The following is a 14,092-nucleotide window of genomic DNA, read 5'->3' on the forward strand; positions in this document are numbered from 1 at the left end:
GTGGTGGGTGATTCTGTCACGGCTTTCGTTGTGGGAAGGAGGAGCGGACCAAAATGCAGCGTAGTTTTGATTCATTTGATTAAATACGGAAACTATACACGATAAACTGATAAAATAACAAACGTACGAAAACCGAAAACAGCCCTATCTGGTGCAAAACACAGACAGGAACAATCACCCACAAACACACAGTGAAACCCAGGCTACCTAAATATGGTTCCCAATCAGAGACAATGACTAACACCTGCCCCTGATTGAGAACCATATCAGGCCAAACACAGAAATAGACAAACAAGACATCCAACATAGAATGCCCACTCAGATCACACCCTGACCAATCAAAACATAGAAACATACAAAGTAAACTATGGCCAGGGCGTGACAGAAAGCAAACAAATAAAAAGTAATTAATGTTTTGAAAGATATTTTACTGTTCTCAAGATCATTTGTCGCAACATGATGTGAGCTCTGTGAGTTTGAGTGAGAAATTCTGATGTATCTGAAGTAGTTTGGAGTATTGGAGTCAATAACAGAACTTATAGCTCAGTATTTAACATGACGTCATGGAAGGATTGTAACTGAAACTTGCAGCATTCTGAGCTACTGTAACTTTCACACTTTTGCTGTACATTTCCTGTATAGAAGGTGGTGAGTGACAGAGTGTTCTGTTGAACGTAAAATCACATCAGACTGGGTTGTGGGAATCCTGAACCATGAACCCGGTTTAGTTATTCTGTAGAGGTCTTGGCCTTAAAGTAGTCTATATACTGCAATGGTTCCTATCTTTCACTGAGGGGAGCATATACACACAAACAGAAGCAGGAAGAGTTAAAGTGAGGTCTGTGAACACTAGGAAGTAGTAGTTCTCACTGGTGCCTTGGTCCTTGACACACATTTGTACTCAGGCCAATTTAACGTAACAGGCTGACTCTAACTCTCATGGCTCTTCATCTCTCCCTCCACCTGCTCCTCCTCCTCCTCCTTGTCTACAGAATCTCAGCAGGTAAAGGTAACATTTCTATTTATTAAGGGTGAAGTCCCCTAAGTCAATTCACTTTAAAAACTGTATAATCAATCAGAATCATGAACAAGCTGTTTAAAAGTGTTGGAGCGATGTGATATTTACATTTTCCCTCTGTAAAGATTCTATTAAATGTTAACTCGAATTTAAATGTGTTGTGTGTTGATGTGTCCACAGTGGGGTATGTTTCTGTGCAGACAGGAGGCTCCATCACCTTCCCATGTAGCTATGATCAGTATTACATAAACCATGTGAAATACTGGTGTCAAGGATTAGTTTGGGAAGTATGTTCGTATGTAGTACGTGCTGACCATCCTAAGAGCAGTGGTAAGACCTCAATCTCTGATGACATCAACAAGAGAATCTTCACCGTGACCATGACTGACCTGACGTCATGGGACTCTAATACTTACAGGTGTGTTGTGGAGATCAATAGAGGAACAGATATCATGGTACAAAGGTTCTACCTATCTGTCACTCCAGGTAAGATCCCTTCACTGCTTGTATCTAGTAAAGTGGAATGAATAATTCCTAGACAGAGCTATACTGTACATGTAGTTAAAACAAGATTATATTTTGTGTCATGATGGAGTAACAGAACTAAGATTGTGATGCAAGTTACATTTTTCAGAATGAATCAATCCCAGAATGCAGCTTGAAGGAATTTGTAAGGAGGCTGTTGTAAAAGTCATTTTTTCTTCTCTGAATTCTTGTTTTTTACCCGTGTTCAGGTACTCCAGAACTCTATGTAGAACAACAGGAAGTGACTGGAGTAGAAGGAGGGAGTGTCACTGTCTGTTGTTACTATAGTAACTCTGGAGACATGAAGTGGTGCAGGATGGGTGGTGATTGTGTGAGTGGGTATTCTGGGACTTTACATGGAACATCAGTGGCATTAATCTGGACTAGTGATGCCAACAACAGAAAAGCCTTAACAGTGACTATGAGTGGACTGAAGATGGAGAACACTGACTGGTATTGGTGTAGAGTTGGAGAACTAGAGATGCCTGTTCACATCACTGTCAGTCAACAAACTGCAACACAGAGAACCTCTAAGATGACCTCAAGTTAGTAGATCAATCACATACTTTATGATCAATATGATTCACTTTGTTTTATCCACTGGTATCATCTGGAACTAATTGTAATATGAACTATGAATGTGATGTTGCTATACAACCTGACTATCTGGTTTACCATTAACTTCATTGATGATATTGTTGTTTTACCTCACAGCAACCCAAGATCCAACCCCTCCACAACCCTCTGCCTCTCCAACTGCTGAGCCTGTTCAGACTGACAACACAAGTCAAGGAGCTGAGGGGAACATGGAGGAAGTCCACCAGAGGTTATTATCACTCCTTCAGATGTTTTATCCCACATGTTGTTAGATAATATGAACTCAGAGAAACATTACAATTCAATCATACACTACAACAGTTAATGCTAACCAAACACCCTCCCTAAATGCATATAGAGACTGTTACCACTCCCTCCTGGGTAGAACATCTCTGTGGTTGCCTTGTGAGAAGTAGCAGTAATGTTGGTGTTATTCTCACTCATTTGCAAGGACAAGTTGCACACACGAACAAAACATTATTTGTATAGTAATAATCTCAATAATAATCACATCATCTCTTCATTTGCATGGTCGACTTCCACACATGTGAATAGACAAAAAAAATGTTCCACTTATCATACAAGTTGTTACCTTTTCACAAATGATCCATTCATAATGATGTATTTTAATTGTATTATTAATTCAAGTTGTCATCAGGTCCGTGGAAGTCCTAATCATCTCTATGGGCATGTTGGTGGTGGTGACAGCTGGTATCCTAGTAACATGGAAGATGTGGAGAAGGCCTAGTAAGTAGTCATTTTATGTGAATATAAAAAGGAGAATAGTTTAGAAAATACTAAATGTATTGTGACCAACAGTATATTTCTTGCCTGTGATTCATCTTGAATGACAGAAAACATTTGGAGGAATTGTCTTTAAGAAATCCATTCAGAGGTATTATTGTACTATAACAAACTCAGAAGTAACTGACATCTCCCTCTCTTTATTCCAGAGGACAATAAGGCCAAGGACCAGACAACTAACAACTCAGTGGTATGATACACTTATTTAATTTAATTATTTTCAACCATCTGCAAATCTGTTCTTGATTTGGGATCATCTACCATTTGACTCCAGCGTTACTTCTTCAGTTGATCATCAATGAGTTGACATAAAAGGTCCCATATTCTAACTGAACCCAAGCTCTTACAGTGCTCAATATGTTGAAAAATGTTGTGAATACTGTCAGTTCACTAAATATACACCTGACTGCATCATATCAGTGGAAAGGTGCAGCGTGAGTAGAGTTCCACATATTTATTAAAGTGAATCTTCAAAAACCAACAACGAATAAAAAACGTGAAGTTCGTAGTGCACATAGCACTAAACCAAAACGAAACAATATCCCACAAACGCAGGTGGGAAAAGGACCACACTAAGTATCATCCCCAATTAGAGGCAACGATCATCAGCTGCCTCCAACTGGGAACCATACTCACACCAACATAATACAAGACTAGAACACCCCCTGGTCACGCTCTGACCTATTGCACCATAGAGAACCACAAGGGCTCTCATTGGTCAGGGCGTGACAGGTAATTAATGGGGTCAAATGTGTCTTCACTTTTGTAGATTGGGGTGATCAGTCCTTGGTTCCAGATGATGGGGAATATGCCAGAGCTGAGGATGGTGTTAAAGAGTTTAAGGATAGCCAGGATAGAATTGTGTTCTGTATATTTTATCATTAAATTTAGGATAGCATCAACCCCACTGGCCTTTCTGTTTGTAGGGTTTGTATTTTGTCCTAATTTGTAAGTCGCTCTGGATAAGAGCGTCTGCTAAATGACTTAAATGTAAATGTAAATGTCCTGTAGATCATTTAATGTAATTGTAGAATCCTGGGGTTTCTGCTAGTATTTAATAGTTGATTCTAAGATTTGTATTTGATCATGTACATGTTTCTGCTGTTTGTTCTTTGTAATAGAACCAACCAGTTTGGAGAAGTGGTTTATCCAAACATCTCCGTTTTGGATAGATAACTCTTCGTGTTGCTGTTTGTTTAGAGTTTTCCAATGTTAAATGGTTTTTCCAAATCTAAGTGGTTAGATTCTATGGATTTTTCAATTACAATGAGCTGATTTCTGACGTGCTGTTCCTTCTTTTTCTGTAGTGTATTTCTGTCCAGGAAATTGTTGAGAAGGGATTGAATTTGCCTTGCCTAATTGTTTTATGGTAGATCTCCACAATACTTTCTTTCCACCTGTAGCATTTCTTAATATTATTCAGGACCTTTGGCTTTGATGCCTCATGATTGAGCTCAGCCCTGTTCAAGTAGAGTGTGATTTTGCTGTGATCTGATAGAGGTCTCAGCACTACTGCCAAGAGATGAGCTATAGGTGTACCGACTGTAGGAGTCCCTTCGAAACCACCTTTGACTATGTACATACCCATTGTCCGACAGAGCTGCAAGAGATGTGACCCATTTTTGTTGGTTATGTTGTCGTAGTTGTGTCTAGGAGGACAATAGGTAAATGTACACTTTAACAGTCATGTTGTCGTAGTTGTGTCTAGGAGGACAATAGGTAAATGTACACTATAACAGTCATGTTGTCGTAGTTGTGTCTAGGAGGACAATAGGTAAATGTACACTATAACAGTATAACACATTTTTGTTACTTGGGCGTCTCTCTACCAACAGGATCCATTTCCTGAAGCTGAGGATGATGTCACATACAGCACTGTCATCTTCCTGCACAAGGCCCAACTAAAAGGACAGACAAAGGTAAAGCTGTTCTACTGATTCTCCACAGCTGGTATTATGTTATCAGAAACAACAGTAGGTGATTGTTTCCTCAGTGTTAATATAGTCATGGTTACATCACCATTATAGCTGTAGGCCTAATATATCACCTTTATGTTACATATCACAATTATAACTGTCTACACTTGTAATTTCACAGAGAGGTGTGTTTTATAGTGTATCTCCATCATGACAGAACTGTCCCTGTTCACCTCTCTACCTGTTCCTCCTCTGTAGTCAGCAGACCCAGATGATAATGTGGTCTACAGCTCACTAGCTCTACAGGTGACCAAACAGGTCAGTGTTGGTGTCTCCTCTGTCTGTTGTACCAGATGATGCTGATCTCTCAACAAAGATACAGACAACAACACAATACTATGTGTACTAAACATCACTCTTTAACCACAAAAATATTTATTCATCGTTTTATTTTGCTGCATGTAAAATTTTGTCATCACATTGTGACCAGCTAAACTATTGTTATCAGTGTGTATCCATAACATTACAGTGTGGACTGCACCTGGGTTTAGGGTGACGTTGCCCCTCGATGCTGATCTTGGGTCAGATTTCTTTTTAAATCTTACTGAAGATTAAGGTTTGGATAGGAGGAAGGGGAAGCTGATCCTAGATCTGTATCTAGTGGAAACATCACAATGGAGATTGTGACTGAATGTTTCACTTCCTCTCCAGCAGAGAGCAGCAGCACAGCAGTGACTGACAGAGAAGACCTTGATCTTGTCATTTTACTGGAAGGACAGAACACTCCCCTCTCCTGTGTCACAACATCTATCTGCCTCCAATATGATTCTGTCATACCTCTTGACCCACCCCAGGAAGACCCCTCTATCCTTTAGTGTAATAAACTACTGAAGGCAGTCTGCTGTGTTTGTTGTGATTATCATCACATTTCTGTTATTAGTTATGTTCCACCACCTTTCCCCTTGTCTCTTATTTCTTACATCATGATCTTATTGATCTAGTTTAATGTCCTATGTCTGTAACTAATCATGATCAAACGTGTATTAAGATCTTAGTATAGACAGCTACTATGTATAATAACTACTGTACTGCAATGATAAAATGTACTATATATTAAACAATGGAAATGTATTTTTTTAAATGCAACTGTGACATCTATTTATAGCAACTATTTATAGGAATTACACAAACATTTTATTTTAGGTATGGGGGTAATTGTCTGCATTATTTTCAATCACCCATATATTATTTTGTAAATATATACAGTACTGTATATATATATTTACAAATGGACAACTTCACTTAGGCTTTTATATCCAGCTTTTACATACTATATACATTTTACTGACACAGTATATTTGACATTAGTTGTATTTTGTTTGTTTTTAGTCCTTCAGCTCCCCTCTACCCCTCCCATCTATCTCAGTGTTCTTGTTAGCCTTCCGACGCCGACAGAGATGGCCGCCTCGCTTCGGGTTCCTAGGAAACTATGCAGTTTTTTGTTTTTTTACATGTTATTTCTTACATTAGTACCCCAGGTCATCTTAGGTTTCATTACATACAGTCGAGAAGAACTACTGAATATAAGATCAGCGTCAACTCACCATCAGTACGACCAAGAATATGACTTTCGCGAAGCAGATCCTGTGTCCTGCCTTTCAACCAGGACAACGGAATGGATCCCAGCCGGCGACCCAAAAAAAACGACTTCGTAAAAGAGGGAAACGAGGCGGTCTTCTGGTCAGACTCCGGAGACGGGCACATCGTGCACCACTCCCTAGCATTCTTCTCGCCAATGTCCAGTCTCTTGACAACAAGGTTGATGAAATCCGAGCAAGGGTAGCATTCCAGAGGGACATCAGAGACTGTAACGTTCTTTGCTTCACGGAAACATGGCTCACTGGAGAGACGCTATTGGAGGTGGTGCAGCCAGCGGGTTTCTCCACGCATCGCGCTGACAGAAACAAACACCTTTCTGGTAAGAAGAGGGGCGGGGGCGTATGCCTTATGGCTAACGAGACGTGGTGTGATCACAGAAACATACAGGAACTCAAATCCTTCTGTTCACCTGATTAGAATTCCTCACAATCAAATGTAGACCGCAGTATCTACCAAGATTATAATCACAGCCGTATATATTCTCCCCCAAGCAGACACATCGATGGCTCTGAACAAACTTTATTTGACTCTTTGTAAACTGGAATCCATACATCCTGAGGCTGCATTCATTGTAGCTGGGGATTTTAACAAGGCCAATCTGAAAACAAGACTCCCTAAATTGTATCAGCATATCGATTGCGCAACCAGGGCTGGCAAAACCTTGGATCATTGTTATTCTAACTTCCGCGACGCATATAAGGCCCTGCCCCGCCCTCCTTTCGTAAAAAGCTGACCACGACTCCATTTTGCTGATCCCTGCCTACAGACAGAAACTAAAACAAGAAGCTCCCACGCTGAGGTCTGTCCAACGCTGGTCCGACCAAGCTGATTCCACACTCCAAGACTGCTTCCATCACGTGGACTGAGACATGTTTCGTATTGCGTCAGACAACAACATTGACAAATACGCTGATTCGGTGTGCGAGTTCATTAGAACGTGCGTTGAAGATGCCGTTCCCATAGCAACGATTAAAACATTCCCTAACCAGAAACCGTGGATTGATGGCAACATTCGCGTGAAACTGGAAGCGCAAACCACTGCTTTTAATCAGGGCAAGGTGACTGTAACATGACCGAATACAAACAGTGCAGCTATTCCCTCCGCAAGGCTATCAAACAAGCTAAGCGTCAGTATAGAGACAAAGTAGAATCTCAACTAAACGGCTCAGACACAAGAGGTATGTGGCAGGGTCTACAGTCAATCACGGACTACAAGAAGAAAACCAGCCCAATCACGGACCAGGATGTCTTGCTCCCAGGCAGACTAAATAACTTTTTTGCCCACTTTGAGGACAATACAGTGCCACTGACACGGCCTGCAACGAAAACATGTGGTCTCTCCTTCACTGCAGCCGAGGTGAGTAAAACATTTAAACGTGTTAACCCTCGCAAGGCTGCAGGCCCAGACGGCATCCCCAGCCGCGCACTCAGAGCATGCGCAGACCAGCTGGCTGGTGTGTTTACGGACATATTCAATCAATCCCTATACCAGTCTGCTGTTCCCACATGCTTCAAGAGGGCCACCATTGTTCCTGTTCCCAGAAAGCTAAGGTAACTTAGCTAAATGACTACCGCCCCGTAGCACTCACTTCCGTCATCATGAAGTGCTTAGAGAGACTAGTCAAGGACCATATCACCTCCACCCTACCTGACACCCTAGACCCACTCCAATTTGCTTACCGCCCAAATAGGTCCACAGACGACGCAATCTCAACCACACTGCACACTGCCCTAACCCATCTGGACAAGAGGAATACCTATGTGAGAATGCTGTTTATCGACTACAGCTCGGCATTTAACACCATAGTACCCTCCAAGCTCGTCATCAAGCTCGAGACCCTGGGTCTCGACCCCGCCCTGTGCAACTGGGTACTGGACTTCCTGACGGGCCGCCCCCAGGTGGTGAGGGTAGGCAACAACATCTCCTCCCCGCTGATCCTCAACACTGGGGCCCCACAAGGGTGCGTTCTGAGCCCTCTCCTGTACTCCCTGTTCACCCACGACTGCGCGACCACGCACGCCTCCAACTCAATCATCAAGTTTGCGGACGACACAACAGTGGTAGGCCTGATTACCAACAACGACGAGACGGCCTACAGGGAGGAGGTGAGGGTCCTCGGAGTGTGGTGTCAGGACAATAACCTCACACTCAACGTCAACAAAACTAAGGAGATGATTGTGGACTTCAGGATACAGCAGAGGGAACACCCCCTATCCACATCGATGGAACAGTAGTGGAGAGGGTAGTAAGTTTTAAGTTCCTCGGCATACACATCACAGACAAACTGAATTGGTCCACTCACACAGACAGCATCGTGAAGAAGGCGCAGCAGCGCTTCTTCAACCTTCGGCTTGTCACCAAAAGCACTCACAAACTTCTACAGATGCACAATCGAGAGCATCCTGGCGGGCTGTATCACCGCCTGGTACGGCAACTGCTCCGCCCACAACCATAAGGCTCTCCAGAGGGTAGTGAGGTCTGCACAACGCATCACCGGGGGCAAACTACCTGCCCTCCAGGACACCTACACCACCCGATGTTACAGGAAGGCCATAAAGATCATCAAGGACAACACCCACCCGAGCCACTGCCTGTTCACCCCGCTATCATCCAGAAGGCGAGGTCAGTACAGGTGCATCAAAGCTGGGACCAAGAGACTGAAAAACAGCTTCTATCTCAAGGCCATCAGACTGTTAAACAGCAACCACTAACATTGAGTGGCTGCTGCCAAAACACTGACTCAACTCCAGCCACTTTAATAATGGGAATTGATGGGAAATGATGTAAAATATATCACTAGCCACTTTAAACAATGCTACCTAATATAATGTTTACATACCCTACATTATTCATCTCATATGTATACGTATATACTGTACTCTATATCATCTACTGCATCCTTATGTAATACATGTATCACTAGCCACTTTAACTATGCCACTTTGTTTACATACTCAATTCATATGTATATACTGTATCTTGCATATGCTGCTCTGCACCATCACTCATTCATATCTTTATGTACATATTCTTTATCCCCTTACACTGTGTATAAGAAATTAGTTTTGGAATTGTTAGTTAGATTATCTGTTGGTTAGTACTGCATTGTCGGAACTAGAAGCACAAGCATTTCGCTACACTCGCATTAACATCTGCTAACCATGTGTATGTGACAAATAAAATTTGATTTGTTGATTTATATTTGCCATATATTTTCCAACTGTGCTGTTTCATAAAAGTTATAAACCTATATACAAAATCACAACTGTTTGTGGTCTCCATTGAAAACTCACGTGTCCTGGTCTCTGTCTGCCCAAAATAAATGATTAACCCAAGTGGAGAGTTGAAGGACACATGCAAAGGAGTTCCCGGGGTTCAAACCAAATCTGTTAAAGTATGAGGGAGGGGGTTATTAACAGTGGGGCATTTATCATAGGTTACTGTTTAAGTACCCTAAGTTGGTATCCATCAACATTTACTTTGATTAATGTATTGCACCTTTTATGTTATTTTGAATATTATTTGTAATTTTGAATGTATTGTTTTTTTGATTGAAATGCATTGTTTCTGTAGGAGGTGCTAAAGCAATGTAAAGGCTGGGGTTGAGCTCGTCCCAGACCCGGAGTCGTGGGCTGACCATGATAAGCAGATTCCATTAGCTTCCACAGTCACAGAGTCAGATTCCACAGCCACAAAGTCAGATTCCACAGCCACAGAGTCAGATTCCACAGCCACAGAGTCAGATTCCACAGCCACAGAGTCAGATTCCACAGCCACAAAGTCAGCATGCTATTTAAGGTTAGGGATAAGGTTAACAGTGTGGTTAGGTTAGGGTTAAAGATAGGTTTAAAATGCAATTTTAAGAAGATTAATTGTAGAAATGGGCGGGCTTTATGACTTTGTGGCTATGGGAGCTAGTGACAACTATCAAATGCTGAAATTACGTGCTCATCAGAACTTCCTATTTCCTCATTTGAAAATTCAAAAGGCACTCGCACATCTGAGTTATCTTTTTTGCAGGTGCATGCAGTTGAATCAATGTGAAAAATAAGAAAAATGTAAGGGCAGTGTGCTGGTTTCTTATTTTTTCAAATTGATTCAACTGTTACCATGCAGCTGCAAAAAAGACACCTCAGATGTGCGAGTGTTTTTTGAATTTTCAAGTGATAAATGCAAAAAGATACCGAGCTAATATGATAGGTAGCCTGTGATATTTAATTCAGTTTTCTAGCTATCTATACAGTATATGACGTTGGCTAGATAGCTAGCTAGTTCATTTAGCATCTCATTTGAATTAGCCTGCACTGTCGCTAATTATACATTTAAAAGAATGTTTGTCATGTGTTTACTTGGTTCTCCCAGCCATGTGGATAATTGGAAACAGGGCGGCAAAGTTTGCTTGTCACCAGAGCGTTTTAGATCATATTACTATTGAACTATGTACCCATTTAATAACCAGACCTTCATACAAACTTGTATGCTGAATTCTTGCCACACAATCGAACGTGCTGCCAGCACGTCCACAAGCGAGTCACAAGGGGCGGCCTAAGCTGCACGCGTCAATTTACCACTATCTAGTGTACATGCAACGTTAGGCCTACTTGTAGCTAACATTTAAGTTAACCTTAGCTACTTCTGTGGCTTGAGACTGCTAGCTAGCAATAAACGGAACAGAGGGAATATGTCAGACCCCCCTAAAAGAGGCTTTGCCCCCCTATCCAGTAATCTCTAGTGACGTCCCTGGGCTAAACACTGCACACTTCTTTACCAAAGGTTCATTGCCACATTCATGTGCTTTCGGAGTTCTGTGAAATTCCTATTTCTGACTGGGTAGTTTCACTTGACTGATCCTCCAAGTCGGAATTACAAGAGGAAAATTTGAAAATGTTGCTGCCTGAGTTGCTGAGTTGTGACGTTTCACCACTGACCTGGGAACAAATCCGTTTTTGACCACTACACCCTCATCAGTATGTAATTTGTAATGTAATTAGATTTACCATATTGTCAATATCAAGGTGGATAAACTCTTACTGGTTGAAGAATTGTTCTGACCAAATCACCAAATAGCACACGAATGAAAAAAAAGTTGTATTTCCGACACCAACAATTAGAAGTTTTGACAGGCACATGTAGGATTGTAGGATTTTTATTTAACTAGGCAAGTCAGTTAAGAACAAATTCTTATTTACAATGATGGGCTGCCCCGGCCAAACCCGGATGACGCTGGGCAAATTGTGCACTGCCTCCAGGGACTCCCAATCACAGCCAGATGTGATATAGCCTGGATTCAAACCAGGGACTGTAGTGACACCTCTTGAACTTAGACCGCTGCTCCACTCGAGTAATTACTAGATTCCATAGCCAGAAAGTCATAAATCCCGCCCATTTCTACATTTGATCTTCTTATGTGTGATTTTAAACCCAACTTTAAGCCTAACCTATCCACTATCTAGCCTTTGTGGCTATGGAATCTGACTTTGTGGCTGTGGAATCTGACTCTGTGGCTGTGGAATCTGACTCTGTGGCTATGGAAGCTGTTGTTAATAAAATGTGGCTATGGAATCTGAATTTGTGGCTGTGGAATCTGACTTGGTTTGAACCCTGGGAACCCCTTTACATGTGTCCTTCAAATCTCCACTTGGGTTAATCATTTATTTTGGGCAGACTGAGACCAGGGGCCTGTTGCACAAAACTAGGATAAGGGATTAAGCCAGGATATCTTGGTGATCCTGGCTCAATTGATCCGTAATCCGGTTGCACTAAAGATGGATAGGGGGCAGGAGGACATGTTATGGTATAAATTACCATGGAGATTTATTCTGTGGAGCTAGCCTGCTCCAGACCAGGCTAAATTCCAGGATCTATTTAATCTCATCCCTAATGTCAGTCAGCAGTCACCACAAATGGAAACCAATAGTTATTTCACTGCTCACTACATTGTTATCACATATAACTAGACCCACTGTTATTATTTAAACGTTTGTGATCATTAATTTCAATGATTTTGGATAAAAAAATGATTTTTAGATGTTGCTATCATTAGATAATTTACAGTTTCCCATAGACTATAAGGCTATATATAAAATGATAGAATATTAGGGCCACAGAGGGGAAAAAAACCACAAGTCATAATATTGTAACCAGTTGTTTTAAAGGAGGACAGTTGTTAAAATGACAGATGTGGGGCATTTCGTGAAATTGTACTTCAGTATGGTTTCATAAACAAAGACATGCTGATGTGCCAGAATATTAAGTATCACATTGTCATAAGTATCAAAACTGTAAAAACAATGTAGCTTTTCTGCAGAAAGAACCAGCCTCATAAATGTATGACTTTATCCTTTTTCTTCAGTGTGGCCCTAGTACTCTGTCATATAAACAAATACACATTCCATATGAATATAAAAACACAATGTGTAACATTATGTTCCTTTATTGAATAAGGACAAAACAAAGCAGGTAAACCATCAGCTCCTTTCGAAACTGAAGTCACAGTGACTCTACAAGATGGAAAGCACAGAATCCAAGCATATTATACAAAATGATACATACACATTCAAAGGTCTGTATATAACACACCCTGCATGTCTGCACACTAAAATAAATGCAGGACAAATCCATACACATCAACTGAACAGACAAATGAATGGATGCAGTAGCCTCCCTGCAGCCTTGTATTACACACAGTATACCGCACAAACATCATAAGAGGCCAAATTCGTCAAAAAACGAACCCAAAAAACCCAAATTCCTCTGCCACCGCAGGACATATTTAACCAAAATTGAAAGCACACATACTAACTAAAATAATTCAACACATATTGGTCCCTCAGCAGCCGACCACTGTCGTCATCAGGGAAGATTGCCGGATTGTCCCAGTCCATGGCTGGTGGCACTCTGGGGGCCCTCTCCTTCCTCAGGCAGGCCACATTGTGGAGGACAGCACAAGCCACAGTAATATCACATGCCCTAACAGGGCTGACCCTTAATTTGTGAAGGCAGTGAAAGCGTGCCTTCAGGAGGCCAAAGGTCATTTCAACTCTGGCCCTGGTCCTGGCATGGGCATTGTTGTAGGCCTGCTGTGCTTCCTGGGGGTCTGTGAAAGGTGTCAGGAGAAAAGGCTGGCAGCCATACCCCCTGTCTCCCAGCAACACACCAGAGAATTCACCTGTCAACACAAAATCTCATCATTACTACCTCATAAACACAGTGATATTCTTGACACAGCCATGATGGTTATAAATAGGGGTTGTGTGGCTTACCTTGTGATAGGCACTGATAGATTTCAGAGGCCCGAAAGATTCTGGAGTCATGGACTGAGCCAGGCCATTTTGCCACAACATTGCTGATCACACAGTCAGCATTGCAGACCATCTGAAATCATAAGATGAGGAATATTACACCAATCAATGCACATCACTGGCAATGCAGAGTGTTCGCAAATGGACAATATCAAAAAGTTATGTTCACCTGAACATTAATGCTGTGAAAGGATTTCCTATTCACAAAATCGGCCTCATGGGCACCTGAGGGGGCTTTTATCCTTATGTGTGTGCAGTCCACTGCACCAAT

The 14,092-nt window shown here is 41.7% G+C and overlaps 1 protein-coding gene across 1 annotated transcript; it reads left to right on the forward strand.

The window, feature by feature from the left end:
- The first annotated feature begins 711 nt into the window (after positions 1-711).
- LOC135510057 (polymeric immunoglobulin receptor-like) lies at positions 712-5,948 on the forward strand. The gene is made up of 9 exons (XM_064930861.1): positions 712-1,009; positions 1,199-1,504; positions 1,753-2,088; positions 2,258-2,369; positions 2,799-2,887; positions 3,094-3,134; positions 4,780-4,863; positions 5,119-5,178; positions 5,572-5,948. The coding sequence occupies exons 1-9, from the start codon at positions 940-942 to the stop codon at positions 5,593-5,595; spliced, it is 1,122 nt and encodes a 373-aa protein (XP_064786933.1). The 5' UTR covers positions 712-939; the 3' UTR covers positions 5,596-5,948.
- The last annotated feature ends 8,144 nt before the right edge of the window (positions 5,949-14,092 follow it).

Source organism: Oncorhynchus masou, chromosome 23, assembly GCF_036934945.1.
Source record: "Oncorhynchus masou masou isolate Uvic2021 chromosome 23, UVic_Omas_1.1, whole genome shotgun sequence".
In the NCBI taxonomy this organism is placed as follows: domain Eukaryota; kingdom Metazoa; phylum Chordata; class Actinopteri; order Salmoniformes; family Salmonidae; genus Oncorhynchus; species Oncorhynchus masou.

Coding starts and splice junctions, on each gene's coding strand:
- LOC135510057 (XM_064930861.1), top strand. CDS start 940: ATGGCTCTTCATCTCTCCCTCCACCTGCTCCTCCTCCTCCTCCTTGTC. Junction 3,135..4,779: donor AGACAACTAACAACTCAGTG/GTATGATACACT, acceptor CTCTACCAACAG/GATCCATTTCCTGAAGCTGA. Junction 5,179..5,571: donor CTCTACAGGTGACCAAACAG/GTCAGTGTTGGT, acceptor CTTCCTCTCCAG/CAGAGAGCAGCAGCACAGCA.